The 18,691-nt window shown below is 36.2% G+C and overlaps 1 protein-coding gene across 7 annotated transcripts in view; it reads right to left on the bottom strand.

The window, feature by feature from the left end:
* PTPRD (protein tyrosine phosphatase receptor type D) overlaps positions 1–18,691 on the bottom strand; it is a 541,703-nt gene that overhangs the window by 310,597 nt on the left and 212,415 nt on the right. For all 7 annotated transcript variants that reach the window (XM_065907691.1, XM_065907693.1, XM_065907692.1 and 4 more), the window contains exon 4: positions 16,506–16,647. In XM_065907691.1, the coding sequence (XP_065763763.1) occupies positions 16,506–16,647 (142 nt within the window). The remainder of the gene's footprint in view (positions 1–16,505; positions 16,648–18,691) is intronic.

Here is an 18,691-nt window from a genome sequence, read left to right as displayed (position 1 = left end):
GAGCCGTGGGCTTTGAATCACTCTGGCTAAATCTACTAACAATTTTGGTGTGCTATGAATCTTTCTGGAGTAATTATGTCTTCTATGTTGCCAAGACTATCTTCACCCGCTAATCCGAAACTCATCCAGAACTGTGACTGGCACAGACATAGTCAATTCCTTATTTAGAAGTAATTTAGCTGGTAACAGTCTAACTGGGGACAATCAGTGTATAAAATGACATTTTTCAAACACCCACATGAGCACAATCATACTCTACTTTCTATAACTTTTATCTAAAATGAACATATATACAATCTTTTTTAAAATATTCTCTTCCATTATAGTTTATCCCAGAAGACTAGATACAGTTCCCTATGCTACACAGCAGACCCACTTTGTTTATTCATTTTAAATGTAATAGTTTGCATCTACTAATCCCCAACTCCCAGTCCATCCCTCCTTCTCCACATCTCCTCCTTAACAATGACAAGTCTAATCTCTATGTCTACTTCAATTTTATAGTTTTAAAATATTTTTAAGTCTCTATAAGAGAAATTTTCATCTGAGGATTCATGAAACATACATGTCATGTGGTGTCACGAAAACTGAAATTATCATGCAAACTGATGGCATCACAGACTCAATGGAAATCAACTGCGCGAGCTCCAGGAGTCGGTGATGGACAAGGAAGCCTGGAGTGCTGCAGACCATGGGGTCGCAAAGTGTCGGATGTGACTGAACTGATCTGAACTGAACTGAATAGCACTTACCTATAATCCTTTGGAAAGAAGGAATAGAGAGAAGAAATTTGGGAAAAGGGAAAAGAAGAAGGAAAAATGTCTACCCATATCTCTGGTAAGGGTTGGCCTCTGGTACATCCATCTTATGAGCTGAGAGGCAATTTAAATTGCTTACACTTCTCAGGAGAAGGAATAGAAGTATCATTTTGGAGAAACTGTCCAATGGCTTCTCATCAAAGGGATGTACAAAGCCTAAAATATGGAGGTCATTTACTTCTAGTCTTGACTACAAGGCTCAACTCAATCTTGGATATGTCACTTGGACAATCCTAAATTGTCAAATTTACTGACATAGTATTTTAACAAATATTTGAACACGTTATAACCTCTCCTGTCCAGGTGCTGGGGATACAAGCATGGATGGATAAGTGAAACATAACCCCTATCCTCATGAGATAAGCAATACCAAATTCATTTCTGTTTAAAAAGACCAAAAAAATCTGAGTCTTTTGAATTAGAACATTAGGCAGAGTCATGAAATAATAAAACTGAGTGAATAAACCTTTATAAAAACAGGTATTTATATGTATATCTATCCACATGTATAAAAGAGTCAATTCAGTTTCTTCTCTCCATTTTCAGATTTTTTTTTTTTTTTTTTTTTTTTTTGCAAAAGTTGACATTAAAAGGCACATCTGACAGGGCAGTTTTAGCACAGAACATACTCAATAGGAAATAACTAACCAGAGAACTAAAGATGTGTTGTCTTTGAGTCTTGCTGATTATTTTTTTAAATACTAACTCTGAAACTGGTAGGTGATCCCACTTAAAGCTCTTGATTTTAAATTGCCATTTCTTTTTACACCCAATTAAACTGTCAGTGTAATGAAGAATTGTCCAGCTGAGTAGAACTGTTAGGATCTTCTCACTGCTGCTTTCTGCAGTCTTAAATTGCAGATGCTTTTGCCTAAAACAAGAATTTAAAATCACCTCCTCATCAATAAGATCTGACCATAAGCTTCCACCAACTGCTATTTAAAACAGACAATGAACAAATAGTTGCTTCACACCACGACCTTCTATCCATAGAGGGTCAGCAAAGGGATATGTTCCCAAAATAAGATATCTGAGCTCTGAAAGAGAGATTATCATGCCCCTAATTCCCTCATAAAGATTAAATAAAGACCAAATATATAAAGGCTTTGGTCCTTTCCAATTAACTCAGCAATTTTAGTAACGGACAACATTCAAAAAGAACAAACAAACCTGACTCTAGACTATTCATTTTCATAGAAATATACTGTGTACAGAGTCCTGAATTGTGATCAAAGATTCTTTTAACAATTTTCTTAATGAAGGAGAACTATTTTCTGGTTAGATTATCAGATTGAGGGTGAGGGGTGCTGGTAATCTCCATGAGACAAGGTTTGAAAGAGAAAGTCACAGCGTCATAAACAATAACCCAACTTGGTTCCAACATGACTAAAATGACTAGCACTGACCTTCTCTCTTCCTGGGGTTGCATCAGAAAAACATTTGGGAAGAACCCTTTTAGTGAGCTTTTGGGAGATTCCTAAGTCTTCCTTAAAGTAAACACTTTTTTCATAACCATCCGCCCCTTATATTCCATGCCATCCAATGCTTTAATGCACTCACATCTCTTTTTATACCTCTGATAAAAGAACTCAAGGATGATGACAAAATCCCCCCTAAACTATCAACCCAGTGGTCCCACTTGCTGCCGTTAAGCCATTTCTTTTACACAGTCCCATTCTTGTACTTGGGATCCAAACATCAATCCCTGTTCCTCCCCATGTCACTTTATATCCAACTGTGCCCTTGGCAGCACAGCATCAAAGGGCAACATGAAATAGTGAACACAGCACGGGATTTGTCCTCAGAGCACTTGGTAATCAACCTCATTTAATAGCTATGAAATTTTGGTCAAGCAAATTCTGAACTCTGACTCCTGTGAACCTGTAGATCCTCCACAGCACAGATAGACCTTCCCTTAGTAAGTTAGTCAAGTTCTGAGTAGCCTTGTCTTTCAGGGCTGAGGATCTCTCCGGCTCTCAGAGAGAACGTGCTCATGCATCAGTGCTCAGTCATGTCGAACTCTTTGTGACCCCGTAGACTGTGGCCTGCCAGGCTGCTCCGTCTATGAGGATTCTTCAGGCAAGAATATTGGAGTGGGTTGCTATGTCCTCCTCCGGGGGATCTTCTCGACCCAAGGGTCAAATCCATGTCTCCTGCATCTCCTGCACTGGCAGGTGGATCCTTTACCACCGAGCCACATAGGAAGCCCACAGAGGGCTTCACCCATCCCCCAAGTCGAGCTGTGTGTTTGGTGATTCTTAATTGTGCAGGAACTTTTCTCTTTCATTATTTTGATTATTTTGCTTTTCCAATACTCTGTAAAACATGAACATGTAAATAGGTCCTATAACATCTACTCGGTAAGAAAAGAAATCTGAAGATCTTGTAAATGTTCATTTTACAGAAAAATTCTTCAAAGAAGCAGCCTCCACCACACCAGTCTTCCTTCTTGTCTCTTCTTTGACATACAAGGCAACGTGTCACTCACAGAGAATCAGTTCAGAAATTCATTTGATGAATTTTGGTAATTAATAACTCTAAACTTTATAACTAAATTATATTAAAATAAAAATGATGAATCCATCAGTGACTTGCAGAAAAGACTATTTTGCTTCAGGGATGGTATTGGTGTTGCTTGTTCAGATAGAAAGAGAAACAATAGAAAAACTGGTCTTTCAGAATGGAGGAATAAAACCATTGCCAGATTAAGCAGAATTAACAGAGGTGGGATGGAGAATCCTCTGTGACGTGTACAACCATTCTTAAGGAGATAGTAGTCTGTGTTCCCTCTATGAGTACACTAAAAGAAAGCAAAGATGTTCTCCATAAAATTAGGGACTCGGAATTATAAACACTGGGCAAAGTTTTCAAAGTCTGTTGATCAACGGAGGGTGAGTTGGGAAAGTCATTTGCCCCCCATCTGTTAGACTTACATCCTCAATTAATATTCCTCATCAATTATATATCAACTATGACTCTTTATCTTAGTTTTATCTTAGTGGTAGATCTAGGTTCCGTAACATCTCAAACTTAGGATGTTTTAGAGATCTACTTTATGAAAACAAACACAAAAATAATACTTTTGCAAATTTAGGAAAAAACACAATCAACTGAACAGCCTTCCAGCCCTCCCAGGGCTTTGGTAGACACTATGGAAGTGAGGGGCTTGACAGTGAAGCATCTTTGGCTCGAGGGTAAATCTATGTTTCTACCTCAAGTCCACATCAGATGCCTTCCCCTCCACCATTCCCCTAGAGGTTTTCTGGCACCAGAACACAGAGACGGTTTGGGGAGGGCCTTTAACCAAAGAGTCATCCCTGGAAGACCCAAGAAGGAGGGCCTCTAGGCTTAATAAATGCTGTTTGCATGCAGTTGGCCAGGCTTGTTTAAACCACGTTATATCAACATTTTTCTTGTTTGCTTTTAAGCTAGCATAGTCATATTGTAAACATGTTGATAGGAAATTAAGTCAAGACTAGCCAAACTCTAGTCTTACTGGGCAACATTTAATGTCCTCCCTGGCTCCTTATAGCCAGTTTATGGTAAACTACCGTAAAGAATAATTTAAGTACGGGTGAACTCTCCCTTCTCAGCAAGGATTTATCTATTGATAAGCTGAGATGAGAGAATTCTATGTGCTGGTGAGTGGAAAAGTGTTAACTTTATTAATACATCTTCAACAAAGATTAATGAGATCCCCAGTAAGTCAGCTGTGGTATTTGATGTCAGTTTGTAACAGGCTTGGCAATACCTGGAAATTCATATCTACCATCATAAGATATAATGACAGTCGTAAAACTCAAGTGTAAACAGAAGGTTCTAAAGGGTATAGGGCTCTAATCCAAGCTGTCAGGCCTTAGGAAGTAACGTGCCTAAGAATCTTCCTACTTTGAGGTATACACTAATGGATTTTCCTCATGGGTAAAAACACCTAAACTTCCATTTTTCAATACATAAATATTTTATTATGAAAATCAACTTTGTTGAAGGACGTTTTCTGAGAAAGATAATGTTTTGAGATATTTTATTAGCACATGTTAAACTCATTTCCTATTTAGGTATTCTTTGTCATCTCAACACAGAGCAGAAGGCAGTCATATAAAACGGTGCAGTAATAAAAACTCCTCTTACTGTTAGTTGGGAGAGAAACAAATGGGAATATTACTTTCAAGCTAATTATTTAAGTATTTTTATTGCACCAATTTTCTCAAAACCCAAGCAAAGTATATCTCAAATCTTTCCACAAATAAAATTTTTCCTCAGAACAATTTTACTCATTAGGAAAAAAAGGCAAGTTTAATTTTTCTGTCAACTGAGGCTTCATGTGTCAAACACATTTTACGTTTCAAGACCTTACTGTCACAGTGATGGAATACTCAAGGAGACATTAGTTCTTATGCAAGTACCAACGGAGAAAGATATAAGCTGAATTACTGTGAGCACACCTCTAAAAATAGACTTCATTATCTCCAACTACAGTATATATGTATAACTGCCTTGTCATTTTAACCAAAATTACAGTTTCTAGTCAAGCAGAGACTATAGCTTTCTTGAAGGCAGGTGGTGATAATGTCTTTTCCACCTTTATATTCCCACCATTTGGCACAATCTCTGGCATACAGAGAACCATATTATCAAATGAAAAAATCCACAAATTAATACAAATGGCTTCTCAGCAACTGTGTGCTTATCCTAGATGTGGAGGCAATATATTCTGTTGTTTCTGATTTTTAAAAATAAAACCTTAAATGAAGTAGCTCTGAAAGAAAAAAATATTCAGACACCTTTGTCAAACTTGTCATTTGCTCATTCAATCATCAAATATTTACTGAAAACTTACAGCATGTCAAACATTATGCTGGGTGGTCAATCTTGAGCAGAACAAAGTCCTGCCTATGTGACACTTCTAGTCTAAGTATGGAGAAAAAACTCTGCTTAGGATAAAAGAAAAGTTTCCTCCCATGTTCTCTTAAGTACACTCCCCAATCACTTATGTCAGGATAACATTCAAATTTTAAATACTAAATATTCTGTAAGATCTTATAGAAAAATCCAAATGAACTTTTTGGCCAACCCAATATTTTGTGGAACCACAGCAGTGAATTGATGGCGCGTGCATCTGGATCAAAGTACAACTTATTGACTATAAAGTATGTGTTTTTTTAGCCTTACAGAGATGGTTTTGCCTGTGCCAGAAAACTCTACTTTACTAATAGGGTAGTGCTCTTTAATTAAAATAATCTAAAATTAATTATTGATATCTGTAGCATTACTAGTAGTAATCATTGGTGAGATGAATCATATCCTCCAGAAAGACTTACATTAACTGAATACCTGGCACTTTGCTAAGAGTTTTATGTGGATCATCTCCTAGAATTACCTTCTCAAGTTTAGGCAATAGGTCTTATTATCTCTACTTGACAGACAAAGAAGCTGAAGCTTAAGAGAAACGTGAGTAATACCACAGGGCAAATAGTGGAGTCAGGGTCTGAACTCAGAAGTCTGTTGGAAGAACCTGAACCTGTAACCACACCTTTTATCACTTCTTACAAAAAAGGTATTAGCAAAAAGAATTAGAAGGGAAAAAATTACTTTCTATTACCTCTTTAAATGTTGAAACGATGTATGATTTTCTTGCTTCTAAAATGTATAACTAATGATGCTTCATTTTCACAGATGTTTAAGAAATTAATAATTTTAGTCTATTCTGTGACCGGCCATAATCCAGATGTAACAGAACAGAAATCCTGTTTCAAGTGTGACTCTAGTTTGACCTATGTAGTCCAAGCAATTGACTGCTGGGTCCCAACATGCAAGAATTCTGAAGACTATGAGGAAATGTGTTAACACAAAATTAAGCACAAATGTTTGAGGGGAAAAAAAAGAAGTTCAAATTCTTAGGTGTTGCATATTAGAGAGCATTGTACCAATACACAATCTTCAGTTGTTCCAAATAACTTGGTAATGCATATATATTTTTCAGAGTCTTATACTAGCTTATTTCCATGTGGAAAGCTGATGTTCAGGCCTTTGAGCTAAGCAATGTTTTATAAGGTACTGAAAACCTCATTTCCAGAATTGTTGACCCTATCCTCTCTGCCATCATCATAGCCAGGGACTATTCTAGATGCTGAGGATTCAGCAGTGGATAAGAGGGCCAAAGCAAAGAGTTCAGCTTCACGGGGATAACAGAGAAGGAAGCAATTTTTGTATTTGAGTCACTGTGCCACATGTTCTACTCATATCTGTGATTAATTTCTAAAAATAACCCTTAAAGGTAGTTAGGATCATCCTTCACTCTAAAGATGAGGAGCTTCAAGTTTAGATATAAGTAATATGTCTACACTCATACAGTCAGAAACAGTGGACTAGTGATACGAACCCATGTCTACCTAGCCTATGAAGAGCATTCTCTTTCCATTGTGAACCCCTCTATTTCACTCTTTCTCTTTGTGGTGCTTACTCCATTTGCCTTGGTTTTCTTGTTCTCGGTCACACTCTGCATCTTCTAATGACTAACGAAATGATGATTGCTTTTGTCCATTATATGTAAAGTGAGATTAATTCCTGCCCAAATGATCTATTAACTACATTGCATGCATTTATATAACCATATTTAAATATCTTTCTTTATAGTATACATTCATTCCACAAATATTTGTTGAATGCCCAGTAAATGCTAGGAACACTCCTAGGCCAGAGTAAAATATAATGGAGCTACAATGTAAAGGGAAAAGGGGCGCCTGAAAGGAAAGTTTCAAGAAATAAAGAATATAATTTCATATATTGCAAAGTGCTACAAAGCAAATAGGTCAGACACACACCACATTATATACCATGTACAATATATATAAATAAGTGTGTGTGTATATATATATATTTTCCAAGCAGAGTCTTCAGTTTAACTTTACAAGGTAGAAGCATGAATAAATAATAATCACATATACTAAAAGCTATCGTTTTTACGAGCTAATACTTTTCTACCATATTTAATATTCTAGTTGTCTGATAAATGATTCATCTGTGGTTGCCCATGGAATTAAACAAATATATAAAAACAAGTATTAATATCAACTTAGAAGTATAGAAAATATCTGAAAACTGTAATACTGATTAGTTAGTATCATTCATGAAGCAATTTCACTCTTTTAAACTCTTTTGGTGTTACATTCTGAAAAATGTAGGATCTCTTTTAGAAAAACCCAAACTGAGATCAAATTTTATTACCTGAACACACACATATCATCAGGCATGTGAGAAAAAGAATTTAATATGCAATAATATGGTCAAAATCTATTACTTAAAAAAAATCCACTGTGAAAATAATATATGCATATTTAATGCAACTATAAACATTAAAAGTCAAGAATAAATGTTAAAGATACAAAAATAAAAGCATGGAAGATTTTGAGATATAAATTAAAACACAAGGTCATTTAGAAAAATCACAGATAAGACAGTCTTTAAATTTTCTTACTATCTTTAATAAAATATATTAAGAACACTTGAATGTATGTCATCATATTTGTGTTTAATGTGGCATTAATTCACAAGTCATTGTTTTTTTAATAAGATAAAATAAGCTACTTGCTGTTCTAAGGAGATACATAATTAGGATTTTGATAATTAAATCCTAGATGAGGCATTTGGTATATCTATGCCCTAAATCCCAATAAATTATGCATGCACAACTCTGAAAACTACATCTTAATTAGTAGCTTAAAATAAAACTAATTTTGAAAACCAGAAAATTGAATTTTTAAAAATTGTTCAAATTTTATCAGTGAAAGACAACCAAATATTCAGTCTTAAAGTACTGATATAAACATCAATTGTGTATAAAGGAACATGAATTGTTTGGTATGCTAGTTTAAGTATTTTAGTAAACCTCTGTAAATTTCAACTCATGTAGAGATGATTTTATATTAGTCGCATGATTTCTCACTTTTGCAGCTTAATCTCTTTGGCCAATGAAGTATGTCCCAGTCTCATTTTCTTCTACTACTATCCTTTTAACTTCTGCTCTACTCTGAGCTACTATTGTTTATACTGACCTGTGATGGTTAATTTCATGTGTCAACTGGACTGGGCCACAAGGGGCCCAGACATTTTGTTAAATCTTATTTTGGGTGTTACCATATGAGTGTTTTTTGATAAGATTAACATTTAAATCAAAAGACCCAGTAAAGCAGACTGGCTTCCCTAATGTGAGTGGACCTATCCAATCAGTTGAAAGTCTGAACAGAACAAGAATGACCCTCTTCCACATAAGAGAATTCCTCCTACCTAACAACCTTCAAACTGGGATCCTGGCATATTCCTGCCTTCAGTCTCAAATGGGAAACGTCAGCTCTTCCTGGGTCACAAGCCTGTTGGTGTTCAAACCATACCATCAGCTTTCCTGGACCTCCAGCTTGTTGACTCAACCTGTGGATCTCAAGAGTTGTCCGTCTCTGTAATGTGGTTTAGTAGCTCAGTTGTATCCAACTCTGTGAGACCCTGTGGACTGTACCCAGCCAGGCTCCTCTGTTTGTGGGATTCTTCAGGCAAGAATACTGAAGTAGGTTAGCATTTCCTTCTCCAGTCTCTTTAATAGTATAAGCCAACGCAATATAATAAATCTCTTTACATATATAAACAAAAGAAGTATAAATATGCATACGCTTAACATTGGTTCTGTTTCTCTGGTGAACCCTAATATACCACCCACAACCACCATCAAATATTTAGCAATTTCTTATGTATGCAAGCATGCTCATGAAATTTTATCCCTAACTGTCTTTCATACTAGCTCTGCCTGATAAAATCCTACACAGTTTTCAAGCCCCGACTCAGAGACCTCCTCCCCATGATGCACCATCAAAGTGGGGTTTCCGCACTTCACACATCCATAGACTATTTAGCACTATTTGCATTCATATCTGCTTGTCTGTGACTGGTGAGCTGGAAGAACACAGTTCTTCCTGGACAATGTGAATTGTCTTCTTATATCTCAAAAGGGAATATCTGAAGGACTGGAATACATTGTCACAACATAATAAAGCAGGGATTATTTCTCACTGGGTAAAAACCAAAGGAAATCTTAGCTGTCTGATCAAGAAAAAATTCATTTCAAACTTTCTAGACCTTGATTTCTTCCATCAAATGTAAGTGATTCTCTTTGGTTCACCAAACTCCCTTCCAACTCGACATTTCCACATCTCCATCAACCAACCAATCAACAGTAAATGCTCATTTGACTCAATATTCATTTTTAAATTATCTTAAATAATATAAACTTATATACTTATATAAACTTATATAGACTTATAAAAATATAAAAAAGTATAAACTTGCTCTCACATAAATGCAACAATTCACAAGTGCACCCATTCTCTCTGAGACCTTTTAAGACATAAGCCTGACAGGGAAAAACAAATGATAATGATTAAAAGAAAGCAACATGCGTCTCCAACAGGAAAATCCGTAAAAGACTGATCACAAGGAAACATGAATATCTTCAGCCCACACACTCACTTTCTCCGAGATATTATCAGGTTTAATGTCTCTGGTCCTAGAGTCTCCAGGGAACCGTTCATGCGGGCTCCTGCCTTCATCAACACTGATACGTACTGATATATAAAGAACAGTTATTTGTAAGAACTCCTGAAAGTCAGAAGTTTCTGTTTACTTATATGGCTCTGCACCTCTTTTCAGCCAGGAAATGCAGTAGTCAGGAAGGCTTTATAATGTTTTATCAATTTATTCCAAGTACAAGAGTATTTTATAAACCTTTTTCAAATAATCTTCACTTGGTACCATAATTGTCAGCAAGTTTGTTCTGTGTTGGCCATCCTTCCTTTTGTTTCAGTCTTTCATAAAAATCTTTTTGTGTGACAGTCAAGCAGCTGTGCTTTGTTCTTTAATGTTCCTAGCCTGGATCCCCAGCCGAGACCACTTTATAACATAAACGGCAAAGTACCATTTTCACAGCAGGGACAACTGTGTTCATCTTCAAAAAGAGGCATTAATAAAATGAAACTGTAATGAACATGCTAATTCTGATCACAGGGTAGTATAACAATGGCAGAGAGAGTCGACTGCCTTCTCCCTGAAAGATGGTAAAGCTGTTTTTTTTTTTTTTTTAACTGCTATAATGGCTTACATTTTTTTGAAACAGACATATTATGCAAACATTTCTCTCCATTTCCCAATGAAATGCCTTTTCTGTCTCACCCAAATGCTAGCTGTGTGTTTTACTATATCAGTAACAGTCACCTTCAGGGAGCATATTTTTGCCATCTTGCAAGAACTGACTTGCTAAAAAAGGGATGTCACTGAAACATAGAAAGCCAAAGAGCAGAGATCTGAGAGACCACCAATTCAATGCCTTCCGTGTGCACATGACATGAAGATAAATAAATGAGCACAAGTACAAGAAGGTTAATAAGTTTGCTCAAGATGTCACAGGAATTCTGGGACAGAGCCAGAGTTGGGGCTCAAATTATTTGAGACCTGAACTTGGGGAGTTTGGGTATTATTATATGCCTTGATGGTGATCATTCATAAACTATGATGCACTAACGTGGAGTAGATCCTCAAATGTAAGTGCCACTTCATAAAATATGTCAGCAAAACTAAGCAACTCAACTGTCTCATATTTTGTCAGCTAACTTTTTGTAGACAATAATTTTACTTAGCGTGTGGTCTTGGAACAAACTGGTAGAAGCAATCCTGTATGTCATGCCCTGTTTTGTTGTGGGGCTTCCCAAGTGGTGCAGGGGTAAATAATCCACCTGCCAATGCAGGAGACGCAAGAGACTCAGGTTCGATCCTTGGGTTGGGAAGATACCCTGAAGTGGGAAATGGCAACCCACTCCAGCATTCTTGCCTGGGAAACCCCATGGGCAGAGAAGCCTGGCGGGCCACAGACCAGTGGGGTCCCAGAGTTGAACACGTTGAGCACGCACACATGCTCTTTGGTTATGGCAGTGCTGGTGGTACTTTGAGGAGCAGTACTATTTCAAAATGGGCAAGTCTCAGAAAGTAATCCACTAAATTTAGAAAAATTACATAGTACATGAAGTTTTAGATGGTAAAATGTGCATTTTCTGATTATTACATTTAAAAAATCTAAATTCAACTAACATATTTAGTCACAGAGTATTGACTAAATTTTTCTAGAACTCTCTCTTAGAGAAGGGGAGCTATGTGAGTAAGAAAAAAAGGATTCTTGATGTCCTTCTACTTGCCTAAAACAGGCATATGATCCTGGATTCTTACAGGAAAGAAAACTCTGTGGATGGTGATAACTCATTTTCCCTGACCAGTGGCTGATGAGCTGTATCTGAGAGAACATTTTCATCTCTGGTCATCGTTATCCAAATTTCCAAGCTTTCCCCTTGATATCTTTGGGCAGGAAGAAATGGTGGCTTGTGAACCAAAGATTCAGAAAGAACCAATTCCATCTGGATGATAACCACTCTTCTTAACACCTTCTCTGGTCCTATACTTTGCCCTTCACCGTAAGTCTAATACCAAATCCAAAGTCCTCAGCAGAATCCCACTATTAGGCAAGGCTCGACCCTTAATAACCTCTCAGTGAGATGTGAGGCCTCCACTTAAAGTTCTGCATAGGATGAAAACAAGTACGACAGCTATGCTCAGCCCCCTAAAGTGCTATAGAACTAGGGAGATGGCATTTGCCTATGTATCCACAGGCAAGGCAACCAAAATAAATCAATAAATGACCTGGAGTCTATAAATACCACATTCACTACTTCTATGAACTGCAGTCTACCCATATACATGGTAGTTGCTCAAACATCTCATTCCCCGGAGAGTGGGGTTGAGGGGGGCGGGGGCATGTTCTGCCTGAGTTTGAAGTTATCCTTCCTTATGAAAACAGTTTTTCAGCATGAGGGTAATTTGAAATGAGCTACACAGGGCAAGTTTTCCCTGAAATACTCCCTTCAATACACATGAGCGGTCAGAGTATTATTTCAATGTCTTGTGCATTAGTTGCACAGGTCAGATGACTAAATCTCCAATTAATCAGGTCCTCTAGTGGCCTGTGTGAAATAAATTAGTGTTCTCCATCCAGTCCACTTAGACAAAACCCATCATGACAGCTGGCACATTTTTGGCACTGTCAGCAAAGTGGGTAAAAAGTAAATGACCCATATGGACAAAATGGGCATCAGACAAGGGGCAATGGATAAAAAGTGCAAAGCAGTTTCCATCCACTGCAGAGCAGAGAGCTTGGGTATCTGCCAATGTGATTTTCAAGGGAAAGTGAACTTAAAATGGGCATAAAGCCCATCAACTATAGGATAAAACTCCTCATGTTCATCTAGTTAACTGTTTACAATGTTCGTAATCTAGAAATGCAGTTTACCAACTGGAATATTTTTAAAGACTATTACTAATAAGATTATTAATAGTTATGTAGAAATTTTAAACAAAGAGGCAACTCTGAGAAACAAAGGTACTTCCCAAGCCCACTTATTTCATCCTGCAAGGATACATGAAAATATTCTATTTTAAGGTTATGTTTAGACTACTTTTTCATTATCCAAAATATCTTTGAGTTTTTCTCATGAAACATTTCCAAGTTGCTAAAAATAATCTTAAAAAAATAAGGCTTAAGTACTTTACTAGAAACATAAATTTTCATACAAATGTACTTATATATGACAGATATTCACACAGAAAGTTAAGATCACATTAAATTTCAAATGCATTTGCTTTACAGGGAGCCAGCTGGATAAAAGCAGATGAGATGGGAGGACCCCAATCAGCTGGGAGGAAGGACAATAGAAACCCTTGTGTATGTCTATGTCAAGGGATCGTTTCCTCCAATTTCATATTAACGTCCTCATCAAACACATAAAGATTAAGTCAAACCAAACAACTGCCATTGCTTCCTCTTAAGGGGTTTGTTCAGGAAACTCAGAAGGTGAAAACATCCAAAAAAGTGTCTCATAAACTTTACTTGATTGCATCTTCGTAATCACTTTCTACATGATAGCACTAGTTAAAAACCATGTGAATAAGAGAAGATCAAAATTTTAAAAGAACAACAAATCAATCTGGTTTTGCTTCCCATATGAATATTACTCCCAAATTACTCAAAAGTCTTCGGACCTTTCATCTAAATTTATGTGAACACACACAAGTATGTGCACATATGCATATATTTTAGTACATATTATAGTACATGTAGACATAGTCTTCAAGTTTCCTTTCAACTCCAAAATCTAGCTTCTCCTAACTGCTCTTTTTTCCCTAATGTCTTATTTTACCTAACAGATTTTACTCTTTTCTTTACCCTTAAAATTTTTAAAATTCATTTCTTTTAGAATCCATTCATAGAGTTCAATTATCGGCACTTCACAGACTATAACTTCAACTCTCACCAATTGGGCTTCCTGGCTCTCATGTGTTGGAACTGGCATTCATGTTTTATTAGAATGGATACCAATGAGCCCATCTGTGAATAAATGACCTTATCTGGACTTGTATGTCCTGGACTGTGGTGGCGGCGTCTCTAATGGGGTGGATCCTTACATGGCTGCATGCTCCACACTCCATGGGATTCACTATTTCTAACCAGTTTTTTCATTAGTTTCTGAGTTCTAAGTATTGTACTACAGAAATAGTGCTGGAATTCTTTTTTTTTATTAGTTGGAGGCTAATTACTTCACAACATTTCAATGGGTTTTGTCATACATTGACATGAATCAGCCATAGAGTTACACGTATTCCCCATCCCGATCCCCCCTCCCACCTCCCTCTCCACCCGATTCCTCTGGATCTTCCCAGAGCACCAGGCCCGAGCACTTGACTCATGCCTCCCACCTGGGCTGGTGGTCTGTTTCACCATAGATAATATACATGCTGTTCTTTCGAAACATTCCACCCTCACCTTCTCCCACAGAGTTCAAAAGTCTGTTCTGTACTTCTGTGTCTCTTTTTCTGTTTTGCATATAGGGTTATCGCTACCATCTATCTAAATTCCGTATATATGTGTTAGTATGCTGTAATGTTCTTTATCTTTCTGGCTTACTTCACTCTGTATAATGGGCTCCAGTTTCATCCATCTCATTAGAACTGATTCAAATGAACTTCAGACTCTACTACAAAGAATTCTTATCTTATACAGAAACTGATCTAGCTCTTCTTCCCACCATCCTATTTGATATAGAGCTGTGTCATACTGGAGAGTTAAAGCACCAGCTCTGTATCCTATAGTCCATTTGGCTATTATCTTCATTTGTAAGATTACAAATTGTCTTTTATCTGGAGTTTCTCTCTTTGTTTTCAGTACCTGGAAATACCTTTCTTGTTTATAAGCCTAACCATGCATTTAATTTTATTTTCAAATATATTATCAACTCTTTGTATGTTTATAGAGGGACAGAGAACATTCTATATGAACATAGCTATTCATAATGACAAGAAATGTACCTCACACCTGACTTGCTTGTTTTTAAGCAGCATTCTGTTATACAAAAATCAAAGATCTTTATCTACTTGGTCAATATTTCCTCTAAGACTTAGTAAGACGTTTCTATTACTTAAAACACATTTTAGGATGTATACGTAAATCTTCTTTTCTAGGCTTCTCAGGTTGACTGATTAATTCTGGTACTAAGTAGATCTTAAAGGAAATGTTTTTGGCTTTATTAAACATACAAAGAAAGTATATCCCTCAAAGCTGGGGGAGACAGAATGGAGGAGAAATGTTCTTAATCTATACATGTTTCTCTAAGATTATTTAATTATGGTCTCTTCTTTCTAATTCTCATCTGAAGGCTATTCTAAATTGCGGAATCACGCAAAGTGAATTTCAAAGCAATACAAAGGAAACAAATGAACAAATGCAGGGTTGTATGATAAAGGAAGAAACAAAGGCACAGAAGAGTTCATCTAGAAATATCAACTATGGCTGAAACCCAATTAGGCTATGTCCTTATCTCTACGCAGAAGACCAAATTATATATATTTTATACAAGAAAATATTATTCATCACTAGCCTTTCTTCTTTTCCACTGTCATTCTAAAGGAAGTCTTGAAAGCAGACGCACTGTACTAAAGATCTGGCAAATCATCCCAGGCTTTGGACAAACTGCAGAAGCCACATTGCCAGAAATACATAAGGTATATACACTGTTTCCAATCCCTTTCCACCAACAGATATTAGTGAAAGAAATATAAAATCATGAAGAAAATTAGCTTTTTGACATAAGAAAGGTATATTTGTCATTCGTGATTCTTCTCATTAATAAATCATCTTTAGGTAGAAGATATCCCTTTAATTATACAAGAATCAATGTCAGCTTTGGTAATTTGCAGAAGTAGTTGCTGACCTATATGTGAAAAATCCACACAGGAGTGAAGTTAACATGCAAAAGAGTAACATAGCCTGCTTGCTTTTAAGGTTCTTTACCAAAAATCAAAATGGTATCTGAGATTTGAAATCAGTCCTTCTTTTTTTTTCTCTCCCTGACTAGCAGTTTTTAAGTCTTATGAGAGAAAGCACCCACTTGTCTATTTAAAATTTGACCCTAATAAGTATTTGACTTCAACATATTTCCCAATTAAGTGTCATGACAATGCTAGTCTTTTCAATGATTCTACAAAAGAATACCGGGGTACAGAATTTCAAAAGTAACACAAGCAGCAGCCTTGTACTTTAGTACTTACCACGTAAAACTGTGAGTCTGGTGGACACACTTATTTCTCCCACGTTATTCGAGGCCACACATTCATAAATGGCCTCGTCACGTGGAGTCCGTAAGGGCTGTATTCTGAGAACTGATCCAGATCCATCGTCAAACTCTATTACCTATTAGAGGAAACAATAGCTGTCACAGGTGTTGTTACTATCATCTACCTCTCATCTAAACCTCCTAACGCAGTAGTGGACCGGCCATTAGGCTCACAATAAACTCAGAAGCATTTTGTGACAACATTTTGATACAGTGATGAAACAGAATAATTGGTCTAACATAATGAATCCTGTACTGAACAATGGAAAGACATGAAACTACATATGCAAAAAAAGTAAATTTCTTATCACTATAGAAAACCATCCAGGGTTTACTCATGAAAATATTCCAGTATGTGTATCTAGGGCATTGTGACCCTGGTATTAATTTTGCAAGAGACATGCTGCTGTGATGGGTAAACTTCTTAAATTATTCTGTCTTTGATAGTACAAATTCACATGCAGATCCATTCAGTAACTGAAATGTAAGGTGAAGAGATAATGCATACCACCAATAGCTATTCTGCTTTAAAATGCCTCATCCTAAACAGTATAGATGAGCGAACCATGAAGAGAAACTGCATAAATCTAGTACTTAGGCAGCCAATGAGATGTCTTTCACAGCCCAAGAGACTGATGGCATGCATTAATTTTGCAATAAATCATTCCAGTATTTGTTCTAGCTTAGCATTTTCTGCATTTTTAGGGCATTCTTGCTGTAAAATGGAGGCTTGCTTCAGCAGGCAGAAAATTAATGTTCTAAACAGTAAGCCTGAATTCACTATCATTATGGACTGAACTCTGAAACAGTTAAGAAAGCTTAGGTACTTGTCACCAAATTCAAGTAGTACTTTTTAAAAATGATGATGGCATTGATATTGAGGCCATGATGCTGATATTGATAATGGTATGATATGATAATATGATGATATTGATAAATATGTACACAAAACTGTAGAGTCCTCTACTTATCTTTTCTATAACTATGATGGGTTTTTTTTTTTCATCTGTTCACTGAGATTCTGTGTTTTTTTTTTTCCATTTCCCTATGAATAATACATCCATGTGCTTAAACTGTGAATAAAGAATGCCTTGGTAAATATATTTACAAGATGCTCAATCCCAGATTTTGTGTATAAGTGTCAACATATGGGAAAAAAGGGATTGAAAGTTTTTAAAATATATCCATTTCAAGTCCTTTTCACATTCCATTTATGTTCTAAATTTACAGAGATAGCCAAGTGTCCCACTTTTCAATGAACCACAATTTAGTTACCACTCTATTAAAAACATCACACATTTTAGAATGAATCTACTATGCATCTTGGGAGAATAAAGTTCCAAAGTTACTTTGAGACTGAATTTTTTGTCAAATATGCCATAATTTAATATATATGTGTGTGTAGTGAGAGAACATCCCCTGGCTTAATGTAGAGAAGGGTTTAAACATTTTTAATACTAATTTCAATTTTTATTTTTTTGGTCTTATTGAGAAATATCTGACATACATCACTGCATAAGGTTTAAGGTGTATAGAATGAAAGTTTAATTTACATATATGGTGATATGATTACTACAATAACTTTAGTTAACATCCATCATCTCATATAGACATGAGAAAATAATTTTTTTCTCCTTGTGATGAAAACTCAGTATCTAATCTCTTAATAACTTATGATTGTTACCTGTCATTGAGTGATTATATTTCAGAACTATTTCCTACGTTTAGGCCTGTCCAGTTCAACAAACGAACTGTATATCCCATATTAGCACCCCATTAGGTGCTAATGTTATAATTTCCAATTTGAAAATCCTATTTAACACCTGGTATTGATTATAGCATCTCTAGGCCAGATGCTGTATTTGCCAGTGGAGACAGAAGAGGTAACAAAATCAGTCACACTCACACTCTCACAGGCTTTAGAAACTAGTGAAACCAAAAAATACAATATACTGTTACAGATACTAAAGATTCACAGCCCAAGATTCAATACTATTTGATGTATCTGCTTTGTGTTAAAATGATTAATTTTCTCTGGATGTGTTTATATGATGCTCATTAGGACTTATGTACTGAGCAGAATTTGTGCTTTGAAAGGTTTACTATTATAATTTAATCTTT

This window comes from Muntiacus reevesi, chromosome 17 (assembly GCF_963930625.1).
Source record: "Muntiacus reevesi chromosome 17, mMunRee1.1, whole genome shotgun sequence".
NCBI classification, from domain to species: Eukaryota; Metazoa; Chordata; class Mammalia; order Artiodactyla; family Cervidae; genus Muntiacus; species Muntiacus reevesi.
Note: the sequence above shows the minus strand (reverse complement) of the source record. Positions and strands in the feature narration are given on the sequence as shown.